This window comes from Capra hircus, chromosome 10, assembly GCF_001704415.2.
Source record: "Capra hircus breed San Clemente chromosome 10, ASM170441v1, whole genome shotgun sequence".
Taxonomy (NCBI): Eukaryota; Metazoa; Chordata; class Mammalia; order Artiodactyla; family Bovidae; genus Capra; species Capra hircus.
This window is the reverse complement of record NC_030817.1, coordinates 67,366,793-67,386,810: the sequence shown is the minus strand read 5'-3', so window position 1 is coordinate 67,386,810 and position 20,018 is coordinate 67,366,793. Positions and strand designations below refer to the sequence as shown.

At 41.7% G+C, this 20,018-nt stretch overlaps 2 protein-coding genes across 3 annotated transcripts in view; one reads left to right on the top strand and one right to left on the bottom strand.

Moving 5' to 3' along the window:
* Positions 1–11,308, top strand: part of EIF2AK4 (eukaryotic translation initiation factor 2 alpha kinase 4) — a 102,086-nt gene extending 90,778 nt beyond the window's left edge. For both annotated transcript variants that reach the window (XM_018054469.1, XM_018054468.1), the window contains 7 exons: positions 3,062–3,174; positions 6,101–6,159; positions 7,051–7,148; positions 8,365–8,433; positions 9,096–9,140; positions 10,471–10,589; positions 11,072–11,308. In XM_018054469.1, the coding sequence (XP_017909958.1) occupies positions 3,062–3,174; positions 6,101–6,159; positions 7,051–7,148; positions 8,365–8,433; positions 9,096–9,140; positions 10,471–10,589; positions 11,072–11,129 (561 nt within the window). In that variant the 3' untranslated portion in view covers positions 11,130–11,308. The remainder of the gene's footprint in view (positions 1–3,061; positions 3,175–6,100; positions 6,160–7,050; positions 7,149–8,364; positions 8,434–9,095; positions 9,141–10,470; positions 10,590–11,071) is intronic.
* SRP14 (signal recognition particle 14) lies at positions 11,451–14,819 on the bottom strand. Its single transcript, XM_005685480.3, has 5 exons — positions 14,698–14,819; positions 14,477–14,549; positions 13,849–13,961; positions 12,649–12,681; positions 11,451–12,147 (listed from the first exon to the last, which is right to left on the bottom strand). The coding sequence occupies exons 1-5, from the start codon at positions 14,719–14,721 to the stop codon at positions 12,058–12,060; spliced, it is 333 nt and encodes a 110-aa protein (XP_005685537.1). The 5' UTR covers positions 14,722–14,819; the 3' UTR covers positions 11,451–12,057.

The window sequence follows — 20,018 nt, the reverse complement described above, 5'->3', positions numbered from 1 at the left end:
TTATATTCTTTATAATAGTCATTTTTAATTCCATCATCTTGACATTTTTGGTCTGAATTTCTCCTGGTTATGAATCATATTTTCCTTCTTCTTTTTATGCCTGTTAACTTGTGAGTAGTTATCAGACATTATGAAGTTTACATTTTTCTGTACTGTGTTTTATTATGTCCCCTCCCCGACCCCCTGCTTTTTTTTTTGTTTTTTTGGCTGCACTGCACAGCTTTCAGGATCTTAGTTCCTGAATGGGGATTGAACCCCAGGCCACGGCAGTGAAAGCTCCCAGTCCTTACCACTAGACAGCCAGGTAATTACCCTTATGTTCCTTTACATACTGCTGGACTTTGTTCTGGGATGTAGTTAATATCCTTGACTTTTGCTTCATCCTTTCCAGCCTTTAAGTTTTGTTAGGACAGCCTTTAGTCTAGATCTAATTTAGCCCCACTCCTAAGGCAGTGCCCTTTGGAGGATTCTGCCTTAGGTTCCATGTATTATGAGGTCTCTCCACTCTGTAAGAACAAGAATTATTCCCATCCCTGTGGATTTCAGGAATTATTATGCCTGCTTATTTCTGCTGGTTGTTTCCGCAGCCTTGGATAGTTCCCTCTCTCCCACGCACAGATCAGTTCTCTGCCAAAGATGTAAGTGGACTTCTCTGCAGAGCTTCAGAAATCTTTCTTTCTCTGGGTGTAACTCTCCTCTTCAGTCCTCTGCCCCACAGTTTCTAGGCATCCTGGCCTACCTAACCTCTAGTCTGTCTTCCCAGCTCAGCAAGACTCCTGGCCTTAGGCTCCTTCTCCCTGCACTGCAGTCTGCAGACTTCCTCAGCACAGTTATCTGGGGCACTCAAAGGCTCACTTCATTCCCCTCCTCTCAGAATAACAGTCCTCCACTACTTGTTGTCCAGTGTCTGAAAAACAGTATTTATATATTTTGTCTGGTTTTCTAGTCATTTAAGGCAGGAAGGTAGTTCTTACAGTAGTAAGTTCTTCATGGGAATGTTTGTAAGTCTCCACTGTTAGCCTGCTTGATAAGTCACAAAATCATAAATGACCCTAGTCCTACTGATCACACCTCTTCCTGAGCAGTGACTGCTCCTGTAATATTACCAAGACATGACCAACTAGCCTCTGCTAGATAATTATAGCATCATAACCCACTGCTATAATGATCAGCAAATTTTAAAATCTTGAATCAAAATCTGCTTCCCCAAATTTACATTCATTGGTCCTATTTCTGCCTCTAGAATGGTCAAAATAACAAGTCTAATTCCTCCTCTTTCTCTTAACTACCTTCACATGAATTTTAGGAGACCACTGCCATACAGTGGACCACTTTAAGTGTCCTCTTTTCTGGTTTAAACATTCCAGTTACTTAAGCCATTCTTCATAAAGTGATTTTCCAAATCCTTCACCCTCCTAGTTAACCTCCTCTAGACACATTTAACTTTGTCAGTGTCTGTCCTTAAATGTGATAATAGAATTATACACATGCTCTAAGCATATTCTGACTAAACAAGAAGGGTCTGTAAACTCCCTCAATCCAGATAACATATTTCTCCTAATACAGCCTATAAATAAGTAAACTAACTTTATCTACCATGTAGCTCTTTTGGTCCTCCTGAATTCATCATCAGCTGTAACCCCACTGGCCTTCCCACAGTTGTCACCATATCTGACCAGTCTTCAGCAGTGAGGGCTTGATGACAGGACCTCATATTTGTCTCTGTTAAATGTGACCTTGTTCACTTCAGTACATTGTTCCAGCTCATCCAGCTCTTTTGACTCTTCTGCCTCTGTTAGTGGCAGCATATATATAAATACATGTATATTTATAAATATAAAATAGCAGCATCTTTATATTTGAAGGGCAAGACATCACTATGTTCATCCATTCAGCAAGTGCATATTAAGCATTCACAGTGTGGAAGGGATTGAATTTAGGGCCATGTGGGATGCAGGGACATTTAAGCCACAGGTCCTGCTGTCAAGGATCCTATAATCTGGTGGGGAACAGAAGACATTCATGCATGATTATGAGCTAGAAGATGCTCAACGCCATGAGAGTCCTACAGGAAAATTCTTTGAGGATTCCTCAACCTGAGAGATTACTACAGAGGTAGCAGGGAAGTCTTCAGAGTGGAGGTGCAGTTAATGCTGGACCCCCATGGATGGGCAGCATACTAAAAAGTAATGGCAGTTCTTTCAGTAGGTGGTCCCAAAGATAGAGGCAGGCCAGCAGAGAACTATTCCAGAATTACCCCCAATAGTCCATTTGGAGTGAAGCAGAATTGTGCAGAGGGACACTTCAGCATGGGGAATATGGTTCTAGCTGGATCATAGAGAGCCAAAATGCCCAACCAGCGTATCCAAACTTGATTTAGCAGCTAGTGGGGAGCCGGTGGATGTTTTTGGACAGTAGGGAACATCAGAGTATATAAGAAACATTAACCTGCAGGGAGATGTAACGTGGAAGGGAGTGAGGGATACCTGAAGCTGGGGACGGCTGAGGGCAGAATATCAGACTGTCCCAAGCCAAGGCAGGGCACTGGCCATGGGAGTGAAGATGAACAGACGGGCGCCATACAAGTGGGATGACAGGACTCGGGTTTGGAAAGGAGGGGGAGGAGTTGTAGAAATCTTGGTGACTGACCCGAGGATGTTTAAGGGGGAAAACATGTGAAAGAATCAAATGAAATAGGAGCTGGTTTGTCTTGGCCTTTTTTTTTTTAATTCTGTCGTCTATAATAAGCTGCTTGAATCTGGACAGGGTTTCTCAGCAGCCACATTTTGACATTTTTGGCCAGATGCTTCTTTGTGGGCCTGTTGTCCTGTCCGTTGTAGGATGTTGAGCTGCATCCCTAGCATCTACCCACCAGATGCCAGTAGCACCCCCACAGCGGTCACAACCACAGAGGCCTCTAGTTACTGCCAGATGCCCTGTGGGGAGCAAAATCACCCCTGGTTGAGAGCCACCAACCTAAACTGTTGACTGAAGAGTCTTACTATGGTACTCTTCAGCCTGCTGGCTTTAGAAATGATGGGTCTGTTTCATTCTTTTTAAGGTTAAGTCTTTTGAGAAGGACAGGCAAACAGAGAAACGTGTGCTGGAGTCTGATCTCGTGGACCACGTTGTACAGAAACTGAGGACTAAAGTCAGCGATGAGAGGACTACCAGGTAACTTAGTAAACAAAAGCCCAAAAAACCAGCTGCAACTGCCTACATAGAATTTTCATACATTTATTTTAAATGTCAGTTTGATCCTTTGGGGAGATAAAGATAGGTCAGGATAACTCCCCCCCCCCCCCCAGCGTAACTTGTAATGAACCATAGTAAAGGTAACTTTTAATGAACCATAGTACGGCTTCTGAATAACTCAGTAGTTTAATTATATAACTCTGTGTAAAACTAGTCATAACTTACTCTCAGCATTTGTCCTTCATAACATATCAAAGATTATTTTATCATTTTGAAAAGCCTGAGGAACCACAGTCTAGCTGCCGTTTATCTCATTTGGTCAGTGAACTGCAGTAGTGTTTTGTCACTGGTTTTGAAAGATATAATATTCTGGAAAATAATAATGTTCTGGGAAAAGTTCTCACTCATCACAGCAATGCAAATTGGTTCAACTGTCTGCATAGGAATTTAACAAAGTTAAAAGCCTTAAAACTAAAAAAAAAAAAAAATTACCCAGCAATTCCACTTCAGGAATTTACAGTAAAATTATTCCACAGGGATAGTACAGAGATGTCTATCAACACACATTGTTTATAACAGCAGTTCTCAAAAATTTTGGTCTCAGAACCACTTCATACCCTTAAAAATTATTTGAGGACCCCCTAAGAGCTTCATTTATGTGGTTTATATTGATCAATATTTCTATGTTAGAAACTAAAATGTAAACATTTTAAAAATACTTATTCTAAAATAACAATAATAAACTCATTACATGCAAACCTAAATAACAGTTTTAATGGAAATAACTATTTTCCAAAACAAAATAAATTTAGTAAGAAAGGTAGCATTGTTTTACAGTTTTACAGATATTGTTGCTTTAATTTTCGTAATCTCTAATGCTAAGTAGAAAAAACTACATTGTTTTATTCTTATTATTACTATTATTGTTTTATATTATGTTTCTGCATTCAGTCTCTTATGATATACATCATGTAGTCTCTGGAAAATTCCATTACACATTAATGAAAGGATACCAATGAAAGGATAATTAACCTGTTAGGATTATTGTGAAAATACTTTTGACCTTGCAAATACCTGTGAAAGGATCTCAGGGACCTCCAGGGTCTCTGAACCACACTTTGGGAACCTCACTTACAATATCACAGTAATTCAGTGATAGAAGATTGCTCAAATTACAGTAAATACAATGAAATACTGTGCAGCCTTTAAAAATTATTTTTCTAATAAAGCTGAGTTTATTATAAGGAAAGATGTCCACAAATAAGATATGATCCCATTTTTGTTGCAACCAAAATATATAGCTCATACACAGAAAAATGTCTGGAATGATGAACCACATTTTTCATTGTAGTTATTTCTGATTAGTGGGATTACAAAGGATCATTTCCCTTGCTTTTCTATATTTTTGTAAGTTTTTTATTTATGCTTAGAAAAAGAGTACTCTACTGGGGGACTTCACTGGTGGTCCAGTGGTTGAGAACCCTCCTTGCAGTACAGAGGACACTGGTTCAATCCCTGGTCAGGGAACTAAGAGCCTACATGCCACAGGGCAACCAAGTCCATGTGCTACAACTGCAGAGCCCACGTGCTCTGGAGCCTGCGTGCTGCAACTAAGATCTAACACAGCCATAAATTTAAAAAAATTTTTAATACTTTTTTTGACTTACATCAGTAATTCTCAATCCAGAGTTTTGCCCTTCAGGGGACATTTGGCCTTTGCATAGATTTTTGGTTGTTGTCTACTACTGTTATCTAGTAAACAGAGTGGTGGTGGTGTAGTCACTAGGTCGTATCTGACTTCTGTGACCCCATGGACTGTAGCCAGGCTCCTGTGTCCATGGGATTTGCCAGGCAAGAATATTGGAGTGAGTTGCCATTTTCTTCTCCAGGCGATCTCTTCCCAACCCAGGGACTGAACCCGGTCTCCTGCATTGCAGGTGGATTCTATACCAACTGAGCCACCAGGGAAGCCCAGTAAACACCAGGGCTGCTGTTAAACATCCTATAGTGAAGAGGACTGACTCCCCACCTCCACCCCAACAAAGAATTATCTGACCCACATGTCAGGCTGAGAAATCCTGGCTTATATTAAATCAATGTTCTTGCCCCAGCCCCGCCCATCTCCACCTAGCTTGAGTAAATTCACTGTCAGGCTCTTTCTAAGGGTGGCGGGTCGGGGGGAGGGTGGTGGTGTGTGTGTGTGTGTGTGTATCATGTTCTTGAAGCCTCTAGATATTAGAATTAAGAACCCAAATCAAAGGCAGAGCTTTAGAAAACAAAAAAGTCAGCTAATTAATAGCGACTATTAGTAATAGTACAGGCAAACATTATTAAGACACTTAACAGGCCAGATGGATTTAGTTTTAGCAGGGAAGGGCTTAAAATCTTTCTTCCATGTGAATGATTATTTCCCTGTTTTCCCAAGATAGAGTGCTATTATGTCTCCCAAAGGCTTTAAGTTAATTCAGTCTGAAAGAACATCCATTCACAGCTTCTGAAAGAATCTCATTTACTAAATGTTCTCTGGTGGGTGATCACCAAGGTTGCATCCATAATGAAGGTGGGGCATTGCTAATGTTTCCTTGTATTGTGAGGAGAGCAGAAAGAACACCCATTGTATTTCATTGAAATTAGCTTATGTTGAGCCAGTATTCCAAACCCAGCTGAATAAATCAGAATGTTGTCTCTAAGAATGTTAATTTGAAGTGACATCCTTTATAATTTTTATTTGCTCTTAATAAAAAACATAATTAAGTGCAAATTTTGTTTCCTCCACTAATGACCAATATTTATTAAATATCAGTATATTTAATAGAAAGCCTGTAAGTGTAGCTCACTATAAATTATGTGTTGCTTTTGTCTTAGCGACTGTTTATTCTAATTGTTTTTGTTTGCTTGTTTTTAGAGAAGCTTCCGATAATCTTACAGTACAAAATCTGAAGGGATCATTTTCTAATGCTTCAGGTATAATTACTAATTGTAACTTAAACATAATAATGCTTGTGTGTGTGTGTACATGTTTGCTCTAAATACTTAGAACTGTGGCTAACTCACTGCATCAGTAATATCCTCTTAAAGTAACATATGTACAACATTAGTTATACCAAAAAGAATTAATCCCTATGAAACTTATATTCTAGAAAATGATAAAAACCACTGGGAGTCTGGTGACTCTTCTGGTCCTGATATGTCTGTCTTATTTTTACAAGTGGTTTAATCTTCCTTTGATTCCGTTTATTATGTAGATCAAATGTGGATACATTTTCCCCATATAGAAGATTGAAGCAAAGTATTTTGAGATGCCCTGGAGACACTATGTAGATTTGTTTTCATGAAAGCCAAGAGGAAACAGTGGTGATAGTTACACCTTTTATTTTACTACATTTGTCAACCCTAGTGAAAAGGAAATGTCCCAGTGAAGTCCACGAGAAGACACTACTTGACTTTTAAGAGAATTAAGTCTTTTGGGTTCATTTCTGTTAGCAGGCTTTCTGCCACCATCAGACTTCAGATACTTAGAGGAATTTAAAGAATTACAGTTGGGAAATGTTAAGCTCGCCTTTCTTTCCTTAGGTTCACCAGGGTTGACTCCCTGTGCCTCCCTGCGCCTTTGCCACCTCCCACTGAAGGAGGGAAGGCTGTGGTCCTGACAGAAGTGTCAGAACTGCTAGGCGATAAGTGGGGTTCTGGGGTTCTGGTCAAGTGCAGACAGCTGCAGAGACAGAAAACAAGGCTTAGACATGATCCAGTGCCTAGAATCACCCCCAGGTGGATTCTAATCATCTCTGCCAGCTCTGCGGTGTGTAATAGAAAGTGGGACCAGATAAGGCCATAACTGCTAAAACTCTGTTTCAGGCTTGTTTGAAATCCATGGAGCAACGGTTGTTCCCATTGTGAGTGTGGTTGCCCCCGAAAAGCTGTCGGCCAGCACCAGAAGGCGGTATGAGACCCAGGTACATGGTCAGAGTCCTCGGCTTTCTAACATGAGCCGCAGAGGAAGAAAACGAGAAAGGGAACGAAGGGACAGTTTCCTGGAAATGTTTTTCTTCCCAACTCCTGAACTTGGTGACTTCTGAAAATTTCACCAACACAAAGCATCTCAGGTGCCAAGATTCTGCCCTGTTTGTCCTCCAAAGAGGCCTCAGTGTACACTGTGGGCACCCACAAGCAGCTGTTGTCAGAAATACTGAGTCCAAACAAAAAGTTTCTGATCCTGTTTGGTTTTGTTGTACATAACAAAGCAGAGGAGATCTACCCCAAGACGTGTAGCAGGTTCCTCACTGCATACATGTTTTTGGTATCTGTTATTTGCCCGATTCTGTGCTAAGTGCCAGGTAAAATGGAAAACACGTGACATGGCCGCAGTCCTCAAAGACTTTATAACCTTAGAAGCATATATATAGTTGGAGAATAGAAGAAAATCAGTACTAGGATGCTGAATTAAGTATACTTAATGAATGTTAAGAGTATGCTACCAACATGGGGGAGAGAGAAAAATCAGTGTTTGTATGGATGATCAAGAAAGGCTTCGTGGAGGTGATCCCTGAAGGATTTCAGCAGGCAGAGAGGAAAGATGAGGGCATTCCAAACGGAAGGGACAGAGGGAAGGACAGCGTAGAAAAGCTAATGAGCAGAGTTAGGACACTGGCCTCATTTGAGAGTAGGGTGTGAGAGGGTAGCCATTACTTAGGAATGTAATTAGACTGAAACACAAAAGATCAAGTTACCTCATTTTGTTAGCTTTCCTGGCTATTTCTCAGTGTTGGGTGGAAACTCACTTCTCATATCTACCATATTTCAGTTCCATGTTCTCAATGCTGTCACTGTCCCCTTCTTAAATTTAGCTTAACACTAAAATCTCACTGCTTCTGCATGCACTGTTTTACAGTACTGAGCTTTTATTACATGTCAGTTCAAAATTAGAAAGAAATAAGTGGATTAGTAAACAAAGGATCAAGGTAGGCTATAAAATCTCATTTTCCCTGAGGTCGTAATACACTAGACACTCATCTTACTGAGGTGGATGAAGAGCAAGTCCTTATATAGTATTTGGGATCCCTTTTAGGCTTTGGTTTGTCACCTGTGATTGCTTCCTAGAATAAGAACTGAAATGGTAAGATGGCTTGACTGGACAGGTTCTGAATTCTAACACACTTTCCTTCTTGTTAGGTACAAACCCGACTTCAGACCTCCCTTGCTAACTTACATCAGAAAAGCAGCGAAATTGAAATTTTGGCCGTAAGTCACTTTCTTTAACTTTCTGAGGATGGCTTTTGTCCACACTGTCAAATTTTTGCTGTCAACAGAATTGGGATACAGGCCTGTTTCTCCTAATTTCTTCCTCTGAAAGATTGGGAGTAGGGGGCCTGAAAACGAAAATCATTTTTCTAAATGTTTCAGGCTTCCCTGATAGTTCAGTTGGTAAAGACTTTGCCTGCAATGTTCGATTCCTGGGTCGGGATCGGCTAGAGAAGGGATAGGCTACCCACTCCAGTATTTTTGGGGTTCCCTCATGGCTCAGCTGGTAAAGAATCCACCCGCAATGTGGGAGACCTGGGTTTGATCCTTGGGCTGGGAAGATCCCCTGGAGAAGGGAATGGCTACCCACTCCAGTATTCTGGTCTGGAGAATTCCATGGACTGTATAGTCCATGGGGTCGCAAAGAGTCGGACATGACTGAGCGACTCACCCTTCAACTTTCCAGGCCTTTGCAGGTAGTGCTGCCAAAGCTTTGTGGTGTGATGTGTTAGTTCTAAGTGCTGAGATCACATCACTGCCAAATTCAATAAGTAGCACGGAAGCATCCCATTCATGCTGCTCCATCCAAAGTGACACCACAGTCACAAGTCAGTATGTGCTGCTTAGGATCCCTGACATGATACATTTTTGTGTATCAACAGGTGGATCTACCCAAAGAAACAATCTTACAGTTTCTGTCATTAGAGGTAAGCAAGATGAACTCTTCTGCACTATAGTCTTTAAAATTCCAGTTTGCTGTTGATTTGCCGAAAGAAAGTTGAAAGTGGCATTATTTTCTTTTATGACATGAGGCATTTTTCTAGCAGTCCCAGGAATCTAGGAGCATTGTTTCTTTTATGTGATATGAATTACTAGATCAGATTTTGAGGGAATCACACTTTTCTAGTGGTTTGTTGTGTTTTTTTTTACATTTCAGAGATGTTTTTTAACAAACACCTATGGTTTTTACTGTGTCTCGAGCTCTAGCAGGCCTTGTTCTAGGCACTCTAGGAATGTTAACTCATTTAATCATAACAACCCCAAGGGATACATACTGTTACCTTTTTACAGATCCTTATTTTACATTTTATGGAGAATGGAAGCAGAGAGGTTAAACATCTCACTCAAAGTCACCCAACTAGGGAGTTGCAGAGCCAGGATTTGAACCTAGTGGACTAGTGGAATCTACATTCTCACCCACTATACTGTGCTGCTTCAAACAAACCTTCATTCCAACTAGGGAAGCTCATTTGCAAAACTAAAACTATATGGAAGGCCTTTTTGTAAAAATTGAATGTAGGTCTTTTTTTATATGCTTTTTTTTAAATAAGTACATACATTTATTATCAAATAGCCTAACTGAACTTCTTAGAAAATTTAATATTTACCTTTGCTATAAGAATATTTAACTGTAAGAATAACTACATGTGATTTTTGCAGCATATCTAACCAAAGAATACTTTTGTCTATCCAGAGTGTTTAGTCAGATTAAGTTAGATGAAAAATGAACTCTGCCCCAGAACTGACATTTCATGCTATATTTTAAGGTTATTCTCCATTTATATAAAATATTGATTATATTCCTTGTGCTGTACAATATATCCTGTAGCTTATAAGCTAACATCCCCCTCCCCTGTCCTCCATCCCCACTGGTATTCTCCTGTCTGGTAAATAATCATACAGCACAATACTGGTAATTTACTGCTTCTGCTTCATGAGCCACTCAAACAGATGCACATCAGAGGTGGCATCTCCATCTCAACTAAAGTCAACAGTTGGCAGAAATAACAGTTGGCAGTCACATTAACACACTGGGGCTGCAGCATTCTTAGGCAGGATCTAGTAAGCTGGTTTTATAAAGAAATTCAGTTCTTCAAAAGAAGAACCCTCACAGTCTCCCCACTAGTTCTTTCCCCCTGTAACTGATCTCTTCAGTGTACTTAGACGGGGGATGGCACTGACACCTCATTAGTGACCCAGGAAAAGCCAATTAATAAACCTTAGTACCTGTTAAGTCTTATCTGTATTTTTTCCTAGTGGGATGCTGATGAACAGGCATTTAACACAACTGTGAAGCAGCTGCTGTCACGCCTGCCAAAGCAAAGATACCTCAAATTAGTCTGTGATGAGATTTATAACATCAAAGTAGAAAAAAAGTAAGTTACCACTTAGGCATTGCAGGTTTCAATATAGGTTAAAACTCAAGCTGGGGAGGAGTGGGGGGCGTTGTTTGTTTTTAGGAGTTTTTCCCCAAGAAGGGGTTTTAGAGTGACAAATACGTTATTGTCTTGTTAAGGTTAGATGACTAATAAATTGCTATGTTAGAACTGCAGTTGGTGACCAGTGAATACATGTCAGGACTGTGAATCACAGTCATGATCGTATCAATAACAACACGGTGATCTCAGTAGCAGCTATCCCAGTTATCATTTTAACCACCCAGGTAACTCCTATGTTTTATGTCCCCTTGTCAGAATGCCAGTTGTTCATGTTTTCAAACACTAAAATGTTTTTAGTGACTAGCCTTCCATCTTGTTTTTGATTACACAGAACTCCTACAGTTAAGTGTTCTAAAAATAAATTATCAGCCCCGTTCTTTACCCATTATACTGATCCCATCTTCTCCCTCCTCTTGCAGGGTGTCTGTGCTCTTCCTGTACAGCTACAGAGATGACTACTACAGAATCTTATTTTAATCCTAAAGAACTATCATTACACTGTTCAAACAGGCAGGAGCTTATACTACAAAACATTGTACATTCATTATAATTTTAAATTAGCTTTACATTCTAAGCTGTCCTACAGAGCTGAGCTTTGTAGGTTTTTCATGTGTAATATATTATAAATTTATCTTTTGAATAAATGTTTTCATATATCTGTTGCTTTTTAATTGCAAATCTATTAACACTACAGGGTTTATGGAGCTAAAACACAAGAAAACAGCTTTGTTCTTCTCTTAGCCCTATATACCAAGCACATGAAAATGTCCAAAGTAAAGGGCATAAAGAAATCAAATATCATCATTAACTTGGAATCTTTATTCTTGATGATTCTCTAATAAGCTTATCCTTAGTCTGGTTAAGCAAACTCTTATTTGGCTATGAAACTCATTCAGATTTGCTAAAGGAACTAAGATGATAAAATTATACAGCTAGCTGGGAAACCCATGAAATAACACAACTTTTAATAAAATTGTCAGGTTTCAGTTCCAGTAAACCAAAAGACAGGGCCTCAAGCCTATACATAATCACATCATTCCAGAACGAGAAGCTATGGCCAGAAACTTTTTATGGGGTAGAAAAAAGAATAAAAGTTGGTCAGTGCTGATAAATACAGGTTAAATAATACACTGCTCTTTACAGATGGGTACAGCGTCTGTAAACTATTATCCAGGAATATACAACCGTCCAACACAAACCACTAGCCAGATCTAAGATAAACTGGCTTCGTGTAACTACCCTGTAAACACTGCCGCCCTTCTTCCATCCAGAAATGACCCTAATCTCACATGAAAACAGTCATTATAAGGGAATCAGAAACTCAGCTTTGTGGCCAAAAATACAAAACCAAAGGAAAAATAGCAATTCAGTGGTTAGTTGGTGAAAACGGGAAAGCTGGTGCCCTTCACTGCGCTGCTTTGCTCTTCTTACTCTTGCTCTTTTTGTCCCTCTTCTTCAGCCCATCCATGTTAGCTCGCAATAGGTTTGAATAAGCCTAAAAGACACAGAGCGTGACCTTAGTGCAAAGAGTTGCAAATTGGTGGAGCATCTGCCCTACTTCCGTTAATGGATTTAAGGTTGCCAAAATCAGAAAGCCTAACTGATAAAGTATAGAATACTATGGGACACCTGTATCCTAAGGAATATGGTGTAAGGCAAACACCCTCACGTTATAGCAGCTTCTGCAACACCCACTATTGAGTTGCACATTTTTCACTTTTTTTTTTTTAAGCAAAAATGGAAGACTGCAGGCGACTTACATAGTACTGTAAGTACAGCATATATGAAGCCTAAGACAACAAAATTTAGCTAAAAAGACAATGTCAGTGTTGAAGTAAAATTCATAGCTTGGCAGCTTTTACTTGTAAACTATTGGTAAAACACAGTATCACAGGAGAGCAGTGAACTTAAATCACAGTCTTAACCCAACCCAGTGTTAAACATTAGGCTGACTCTTGCTTCAAGAAATGGGACACAGAGAACACCAGAAACTCACCATCTGAAACTTATTCACTTCTTTGGAGCTCACCTGGAAAATAAGGGGGAAAAGATCACCCCTGTTACCACAAAAAAATCATCTGCCTCACCCAGTAAAACTCAGAAGCCTCATGAAGACATCCTAACCTTTAAAAATATTTCTTCCTCACTGCAGGAATGGGAAAGCTATTTTTCTACTCCACTTTCCTCTGCCTGAGGAACAAGTAAAGTAGCTCTGCACTTTGAGAATTGTACCAAGATAGGAAACATGGGCTGCTTAAGAAGCTATGCTTCTCGCCTCTGTTGAAATCTCTTTAAACACATTGCTCTGACTTAGGAGTCTAAGCGATGTCAAAGAACTTAACCTTTTGTATAAGATACATTTAAATTACACCCTCCCCATCTTATTTTAAACCTACCTTCCATTAATTCAGGCCCATGTAAGCAAACTGCAAGCTACCACAAGAGAAATTTTATGTCTGAAGATTCCTTAGTTTTCCGTACTTCATGACACCCAACTTTATTTTTTTTAAGCCACATAAATGCTTGCTTTACTGTAAAAATCTTCTCAAGATAATTGGTAATGTAAGATTGAACAACTAATTATAGCCCACATTTTCGTGAATATCCTATACTGATTAGAGGGCAGCCTGGTTCTGCCTAGAATAAAGAAGTATTCATTTGATCCAAGGAGTCTTCTTGCTTTGCCATCAACTTCCACTTTGAAAGGGAAAGCTAGAACTCTTACTCAGTGTGCCATATGCTCAGTAGTGTCTGACTCCTTGCAACCCCATGGGCTGTAGCATGCCAGGCTACGTACTCAAATTCAAAGCCTGATATAATACATGTTTGGTACCTGAACCACAACGATAAAGGAATAATCAGCTTAAAAGTAAAAAGCATCTGGTACCAAGAAACTGTTCACTGAAGCCCCAGCACAGTAAGGGAATAAGGAATCAAATATGCCAGCTGCTCCTTACAGTACTACTCTGAGTAAGGACCGATATGCTAATATTTTTTTCTAACAAGTGTTTGACTTCTACCGCCTTCATTTTAATTTTGCTCTTGGGCTTTCTATTAACAGCTGGGGAACTACACACTAGGCTTTATTTAGTAATTTACAAAAAAAAAAAAAAAAACCTAGTACAGATATAACCCATCCTCAGCTAAGTTCAAGTCTTTAAAACTCCAAAACAGGAGTATTAGGAATCCAACTTACCACAGTGCTGATCTTCTTTTTCCCATCAGTAGCTCTTAACAGACATTTGTTGTCTGAGGGCTCGAAGCCCTCCACAGAACCCTTCCTTGGAATGGGTTTAGTTCGGCCATCATCTGCATGAAAAATACATCCTGGTGAACACAGCCACAGACTTAACAGGTAGACAAAAAGTTAATAAGTCGGGAAGGAATACAAAGAGGATACCTAATCCACCTCCACTGATCTAGTTCTGTTAACCACATTATCTGCTATCATAGATGGCTTGGCCACATCTTGGGAACCTACCTGCTACTCCCAAGATGGGAACACTGTAATATCAAAGCACATTAAATCTCACTAATCATGGCGCGGCCTGGAATCCTTGACAAGGACAGCCCTGACATGACTGGAGCCCACTGGAACCGGAACTGACTTAGGTGGCTAAGTGCTGGGGGCCGCACCAGCCCCAATCCCTAATACTCTCTGGCCCCTCAGCTCTGAATGGGCCCAGGATAAGGTGGAGGAAGGCAGGGGAAGGAGAGGATGCGCAGCAGAAAGATTCTGCCTGAGGCTCCCAGTCACTGGGCACCCGGGGTCTCGCTCGGCCTCCCAGCCCGCTTCCGGCCTTGCCGCGTCCACAGCTGCTTACACTTCTTCAGGGTGATGAACACGCTGCCGGACAACCGGCACTTCTGGAAGAGCCTAGTCAGCTCCGTCAGGAACTGGAACACAACAAGCCCGGCCCCGTTAGGCAACCATAAACCCCCTTCCCGCCTCGTCAAGTCCCTGTCCCTCCCGAAGAAAGAGACACAGGTCCCGAGCTAAGCCCCAAACATCATCGGTCCCTCAGCCGGCCAGCTCTCGCTTTACCTGTTCACTCTCCAGCAGCACCATCCCGGCGCTGCTGGCTCCGCTCCGTCAGCACAAGCCCCAAGCCTCTGGAGCCGGAAGTTTCACTTGGCCTGGGCGGGACTTCCGCTATTAGGTTTCTTGTCTCTTTCACCCAATCCCTGCTTCCACCGTTTCTCCGCCCCACCCACCTCGCGCCCGCGCTCAGGGACGCCCCCTTCTGTTCCGGCAGAGCGACGACCCCGAAGGCCTTTGGAGTGTGTCAGATTTCACAGACAAGCAATCCCCTCATCCAAGCAGCGGAAGGGAGTAAGAGCGCGGAAGGATTTGATGGAAACCTGTAGTTGTGGGTCAGCTGGTAGAGAATCCCCCTACAATGCGTGAGACTTGGGTTCGATCCCTGGGTTGGGAAGATCCCATGGCGAAGGAAAAAGCTACCCACTTCAGTTAATTCCATGGGCAAGTCCATGCGGTCGCAAAGAGTCGGACACTACAGAGCAACTTTCACTTTATAGCTGTGTACATTCAGCTGTGTGTTGGGCGAGTTACCTAACAGTTCGGTGCTTCAGTTTCCTCAACGTATACTAATAGTATCCACTTCACAGTGTGGCTTTGAAGAATAAATGAGCTAATATTAAACAAAACAGTGCGCGGCTCATAGAGCCTGCTCAATAAACATTAGCTCTTCACTTCACGACCCAGATAATCATGATGGTGTGATCACTCATCTAGAGCCAGACATCCTGGAATGTGAAGTCAAGTGGGCCTTAGGAAGCATCACTAGGAACAAAGCTAGTGGAGGTGATGGAATTCCAGTTGAGCTATTTCAAATCCTGAGAGATGACACTGTGAAAGTGCTGCATTCAATATGCCAGCAAATTTGGAAAACTCAGCAGTGGCCACAGGACTGGAAAAGGTCAGTTTTCATTCCAACCCCAAAGAAAGGCAATGCCAAAGAATGCTCAAACTATCGCACAATTGCACTCATCTCACGTGCTAGTAAAGTAATGCTCAAAATTCTCCAAGCCAGGCTTCAGTAATACGTGAACCGTGAACTTCCTAATGTTCAAGCTGGTTTTAGAAAAGGCAGAGGAACCAGAGATCAAATTGCCAACATCTGCTGGATCATGGAAAAAGCAAGAGAGTTCCAGAAAAACATCTATTTCTGCTTTATTGACTATGCCAAAGCCTTTGACTGTGTGGATCACAATAAACTGTGGAAAATTCTGAAAGAGATGGGAATACCAGACCACCTGACCTGCCTCTTGAGAAATCTGTATGCAGGTCAGGAAGCAACAGTTAGAACTGGACATGGAACAACAGACTGGTTCCAAATAGGAAAAGGAGTACGTCAAGGCTGTATATTGTCACCCTGCTTATTTAACTTCTATGCAGAGTACATCATGAGAAACGCTGGACTGGAAGAAACACAAGCTGGAATCAAGATTGCCAGGAGAAATATCAATAACCTCAGATATGCAGATGACACCACCCTTATGGCAGAAAGTGAAGAGGAACTAAAAAGCCTCTTGATGAAAGTGAAAGAGAAGAGTGAAAAAGTTGGCTTAAAGCTCAACATTCAGAAAACGAAGATCATGGCATCAGGTCCCATCACTTCATGGGAAATAGATAAAGAAACAGTGGAAACAGTGTCAGAATTTATTTTTTTGGGCTCCAAAATCACTGCAGATGGTGACTGCAGCCATGAAATTAAAAGATGCTTACTCCTTGGAAGAAAAGTTATGACCAACCTAGATAGCATATTCAAAAGCAGAGACATTACTTTGCTGACTAAGGTCCATCTAGTCAAGGCTATGGTTTTTCCTGTGGTCATGTATGGATGTGAGAGTTGGACTGTGAAGAAGGCTGAGCACCGAAGAATTGATGCTTTTGAACTGTGGTGTTGAAGAAGACTCTTGATTGAGAGTCCCTTGGACTGCAAGGAGATCCAACCAGTCCATTCTGAAGGAGATCAGCCCTGGGATTTCTTTGGAAGGAATGATGCTAAAGCTGAAACTCCAGTACTTTGGCCACCTCATGTGAAGAGTTGACTCATTGGAAAAGACTCTGATGCTGGGAGGGATTAGGGGCAGGAGGAGAAGGGGATGACAGAGGATAAGATGGCTGGATGGCATCACTGACTTGATGGACGTGAGTCTGAGTGAACTCCGGGAGTTGGTGATGGACAGGGAGGCCTGGCATGCTGCAGTTCATGAGGTCGCAAAGAGTTGGACACAACTGAGCAACTGAACTGAACTGAGCTTGTCGTTTTTATCATTGCCATTGTATTATGTTCCCAAGGGGGTCCTCTGAACTATTCCTCTTCTCTGACCAGGCTCGGTGGCCCCAGCTCTAACAGGAAGGCCTGGAGTCAGGTCTTAGTTTTGCCTCAGTTCAGTCAGGAGACCTGGGGTCTAGGTCCAGCCCTGCTGTTGCCAACTTGAACCTTAAGGCCTTGATACAGTCAAGTATGAAATCATGCAGTGGGTTTTCACTGAGGGTCTCTTAGCCTGTGCCAGGCACTGTGGTTGGAGTTGGAGCTACTGCAGGATAAAAGACAAATTCCTGGTTTCCTGAAACTTGGGTTAAAGGAGAAGGAAGGAAATAAATCATAAAGAAGAAGTATAGCTTCAGATAATGACGGCTATGAAGACAACTAAACAGGATGATTCAGGTTGGTGTCGGGGAAATCTCTCTGAGGAGAACTTTGAGCTTAAAACTAAAGGGACCAGCCATTCAAAAATCTAGGAATAGAGTGTTTCAGACACAGAGAATGGCTAGAGCAAAGACCCCAAAGGGGAAACAAGTTGCCATGTGTTCATAAGGCTTGGGGTGTGGGGGTGGAGTGGATGTGGAAGGAGGGCTGAAGGAATATGGAAAACTGGGAGAGGTAGCCACTGACCAACTCATATAGGACTCATATAGGACCTGTGGTTATGACAAATTTGGATTTTGTTCCAAATACAAAGAAAAGCTTCTTGTTAAGGAAGTTTTAAACAGAACAGTGATAATTTATTTTACATTTTTTAAAGATCTTTGGTCTGTGGTGTAGAGAAGCTACTGTGGAGACAAGGCAGGAAATAGGGAGACCAATTAGACAGCTGCATTAGCTTCCTATTGCTGCATAACAAATCTGCACAAACTTAGTGTTTTACAGGTCTGGAGGTCAGAAGTCTAAAATCAATGTGTCTGCAGGGCTACTGTTCATCTGGAAGCTTCAGAGGAAAAACCTGTTTCCTTGCCCTTCTAGAAGCCACTTGCATTCCTTGGCCCATGGCATCCCTTCCTCACTTCATTATAACCCCTTGTTTCCATTGCCACGTCTCCTACTACTGACTTTGATCCTTTTGCCTCCCTTTTATAAAGACCCTGTGGTTATATTAGACCATCCTAGATAATCCAGGGTAATCTCCCCATGTCAAGAGATCTTTAATTTAATCACAAAAGTCCTTTAAACATGTAACATAACATATTCACAAGTTCAGGTATTGGGACATAAATAACTTGGGGGAGATATGGGGGTGACCCCAGAGGTTATTACAAAACTCTAGGTGCTTGCAACATTTGCAATCAGATTAGTGTATACTTCAAAAGTAGAGTCAATAGGACTCATACACAATTGGCTGTGAACATTAAGAAGAAAAGAGGAATCACGGATGACTTATAGGCTTTCGATTTGAGCAAATGGGTGATGGTGATGCCATTTACTAAGACAGGAAAAACGTGAGAGGTAAAAGTTTTGTGAGAAGAAGAAAGGGGTTATTTTGGTCTTGTAATATCTGAGATTCCTATTACATATCCAAGTGGAACTATTAAGTAAGCAGCTACATACACAAGTTTGGAGTTCAGTGAAAAGGTAAAAGTTATAACTGAAACTGGGAAGGCATCTTCATAGGCCCATGGTACTAGAACAGTTTGGTGAAAACCCCTCCTATAAAGCTGTCAGCACAACACCACTCTGCAATGACCAGCACTATAAATAGCCTCTAAAGATCCCTGGGTCTTGCTGTCACTAGCTCAGAAATCAGAGTCCTGGTTGTAAGCACCAGATTGGCCAATTATAGATTATATGCTTGAGCCCAGGCTTCCCTGCTGGCTCAGTGGTAAAGAACCCACCTGCCAATGCAGGGGACTTGGGTTCAACCCCTGTGTCTGGAAGATCCCCAAGAGAAGGAAATGGCAACTTACTCAAAGTATATTTGCCTGGGAAATCCCATGGACACAAGAGCTTGGCACACTACAGTCCTTGGAGAGTTGGACATGACCTAGCAGCTAAACAACAACGCTTGAGCCCTAGTTCTGGGGTGGATGAGATTCTGACTCTTTTATCTTCCTTGCCTTTCACCAAGACCCACAATGGAGGATTACAAATAGGTTCAGATCCTGGAGAACTGAAAGCCAGCATATATCTGCTACACAAGGTCTTCAGGGTGCTGGACATTTGGAAGAAACTGTGAAATCATCAGAGACTGGACATATTTAAGATGTGTTGTAGACTGCCAGGGAATGTGAGGGCTCACCTGGTATTTATGGTCATGAATTTAAGTGAAACTAGTTACAGACTTGTGTGATCCAAAGGTTGCCCTAAATGATGAGCTTTGTACTCTGACCCTCTGTTATTCATTGAACATTGAGAAATGTTTTTTAGAGGTATGGGCTTCGTGTTGGTGACACCAGGGTGAAGGAAAGAGCCCTGTTGTGCTCCAGGAGCACAGAACAAAGAGGCCATGATTCATCCAGGGCCTTGTCAGGATTAGCCATCAAGGTGGACACATCTCACTACTTCCCAACTCTTTGTGACCCTATGGACCGCAGCATGCCAGGCCTCCCTGTCCATCACCAACTCCCAGGGTTTACTCAAACTCATGTCCATTGACCCTTCAGCTTGCTCTAACATAGTAAACATGGATGCTTACATTTAAATTAATATCAGGCATTGGCAGTTCAATGGTTAGGACTCAGTGCTTTCACTGCTGTGGGCCCAGGTTCAATCCCTAGTCAAGGATCTAAGATCCCACAAGCTCATGTGCTTCAGCCAAAAAAGAAAAAATTCAGTTCTTTAGTTTCACTAGCCACATTTCAAGGACTCAATATCCCCATGTAGCTTGGATAGTGCAGGTATAGATTAGCATTTCCATTAGCACAGATTCTATCAGACACCACTGCTGTGGATAACATCGAGGCTGGCATGCAATGAATGCTCAGCAAAGAGTACTAAGCAGTGCTATGATTTATAGCCCAGCCACCTTCCTACCCAGGCTTCCTAGGTGGTGCAGTGGTAAAGGATATGCCTGCCAATGCAGGAGATACAGGAGACTAGGGTTCAATCCCTGGGTTGGGAA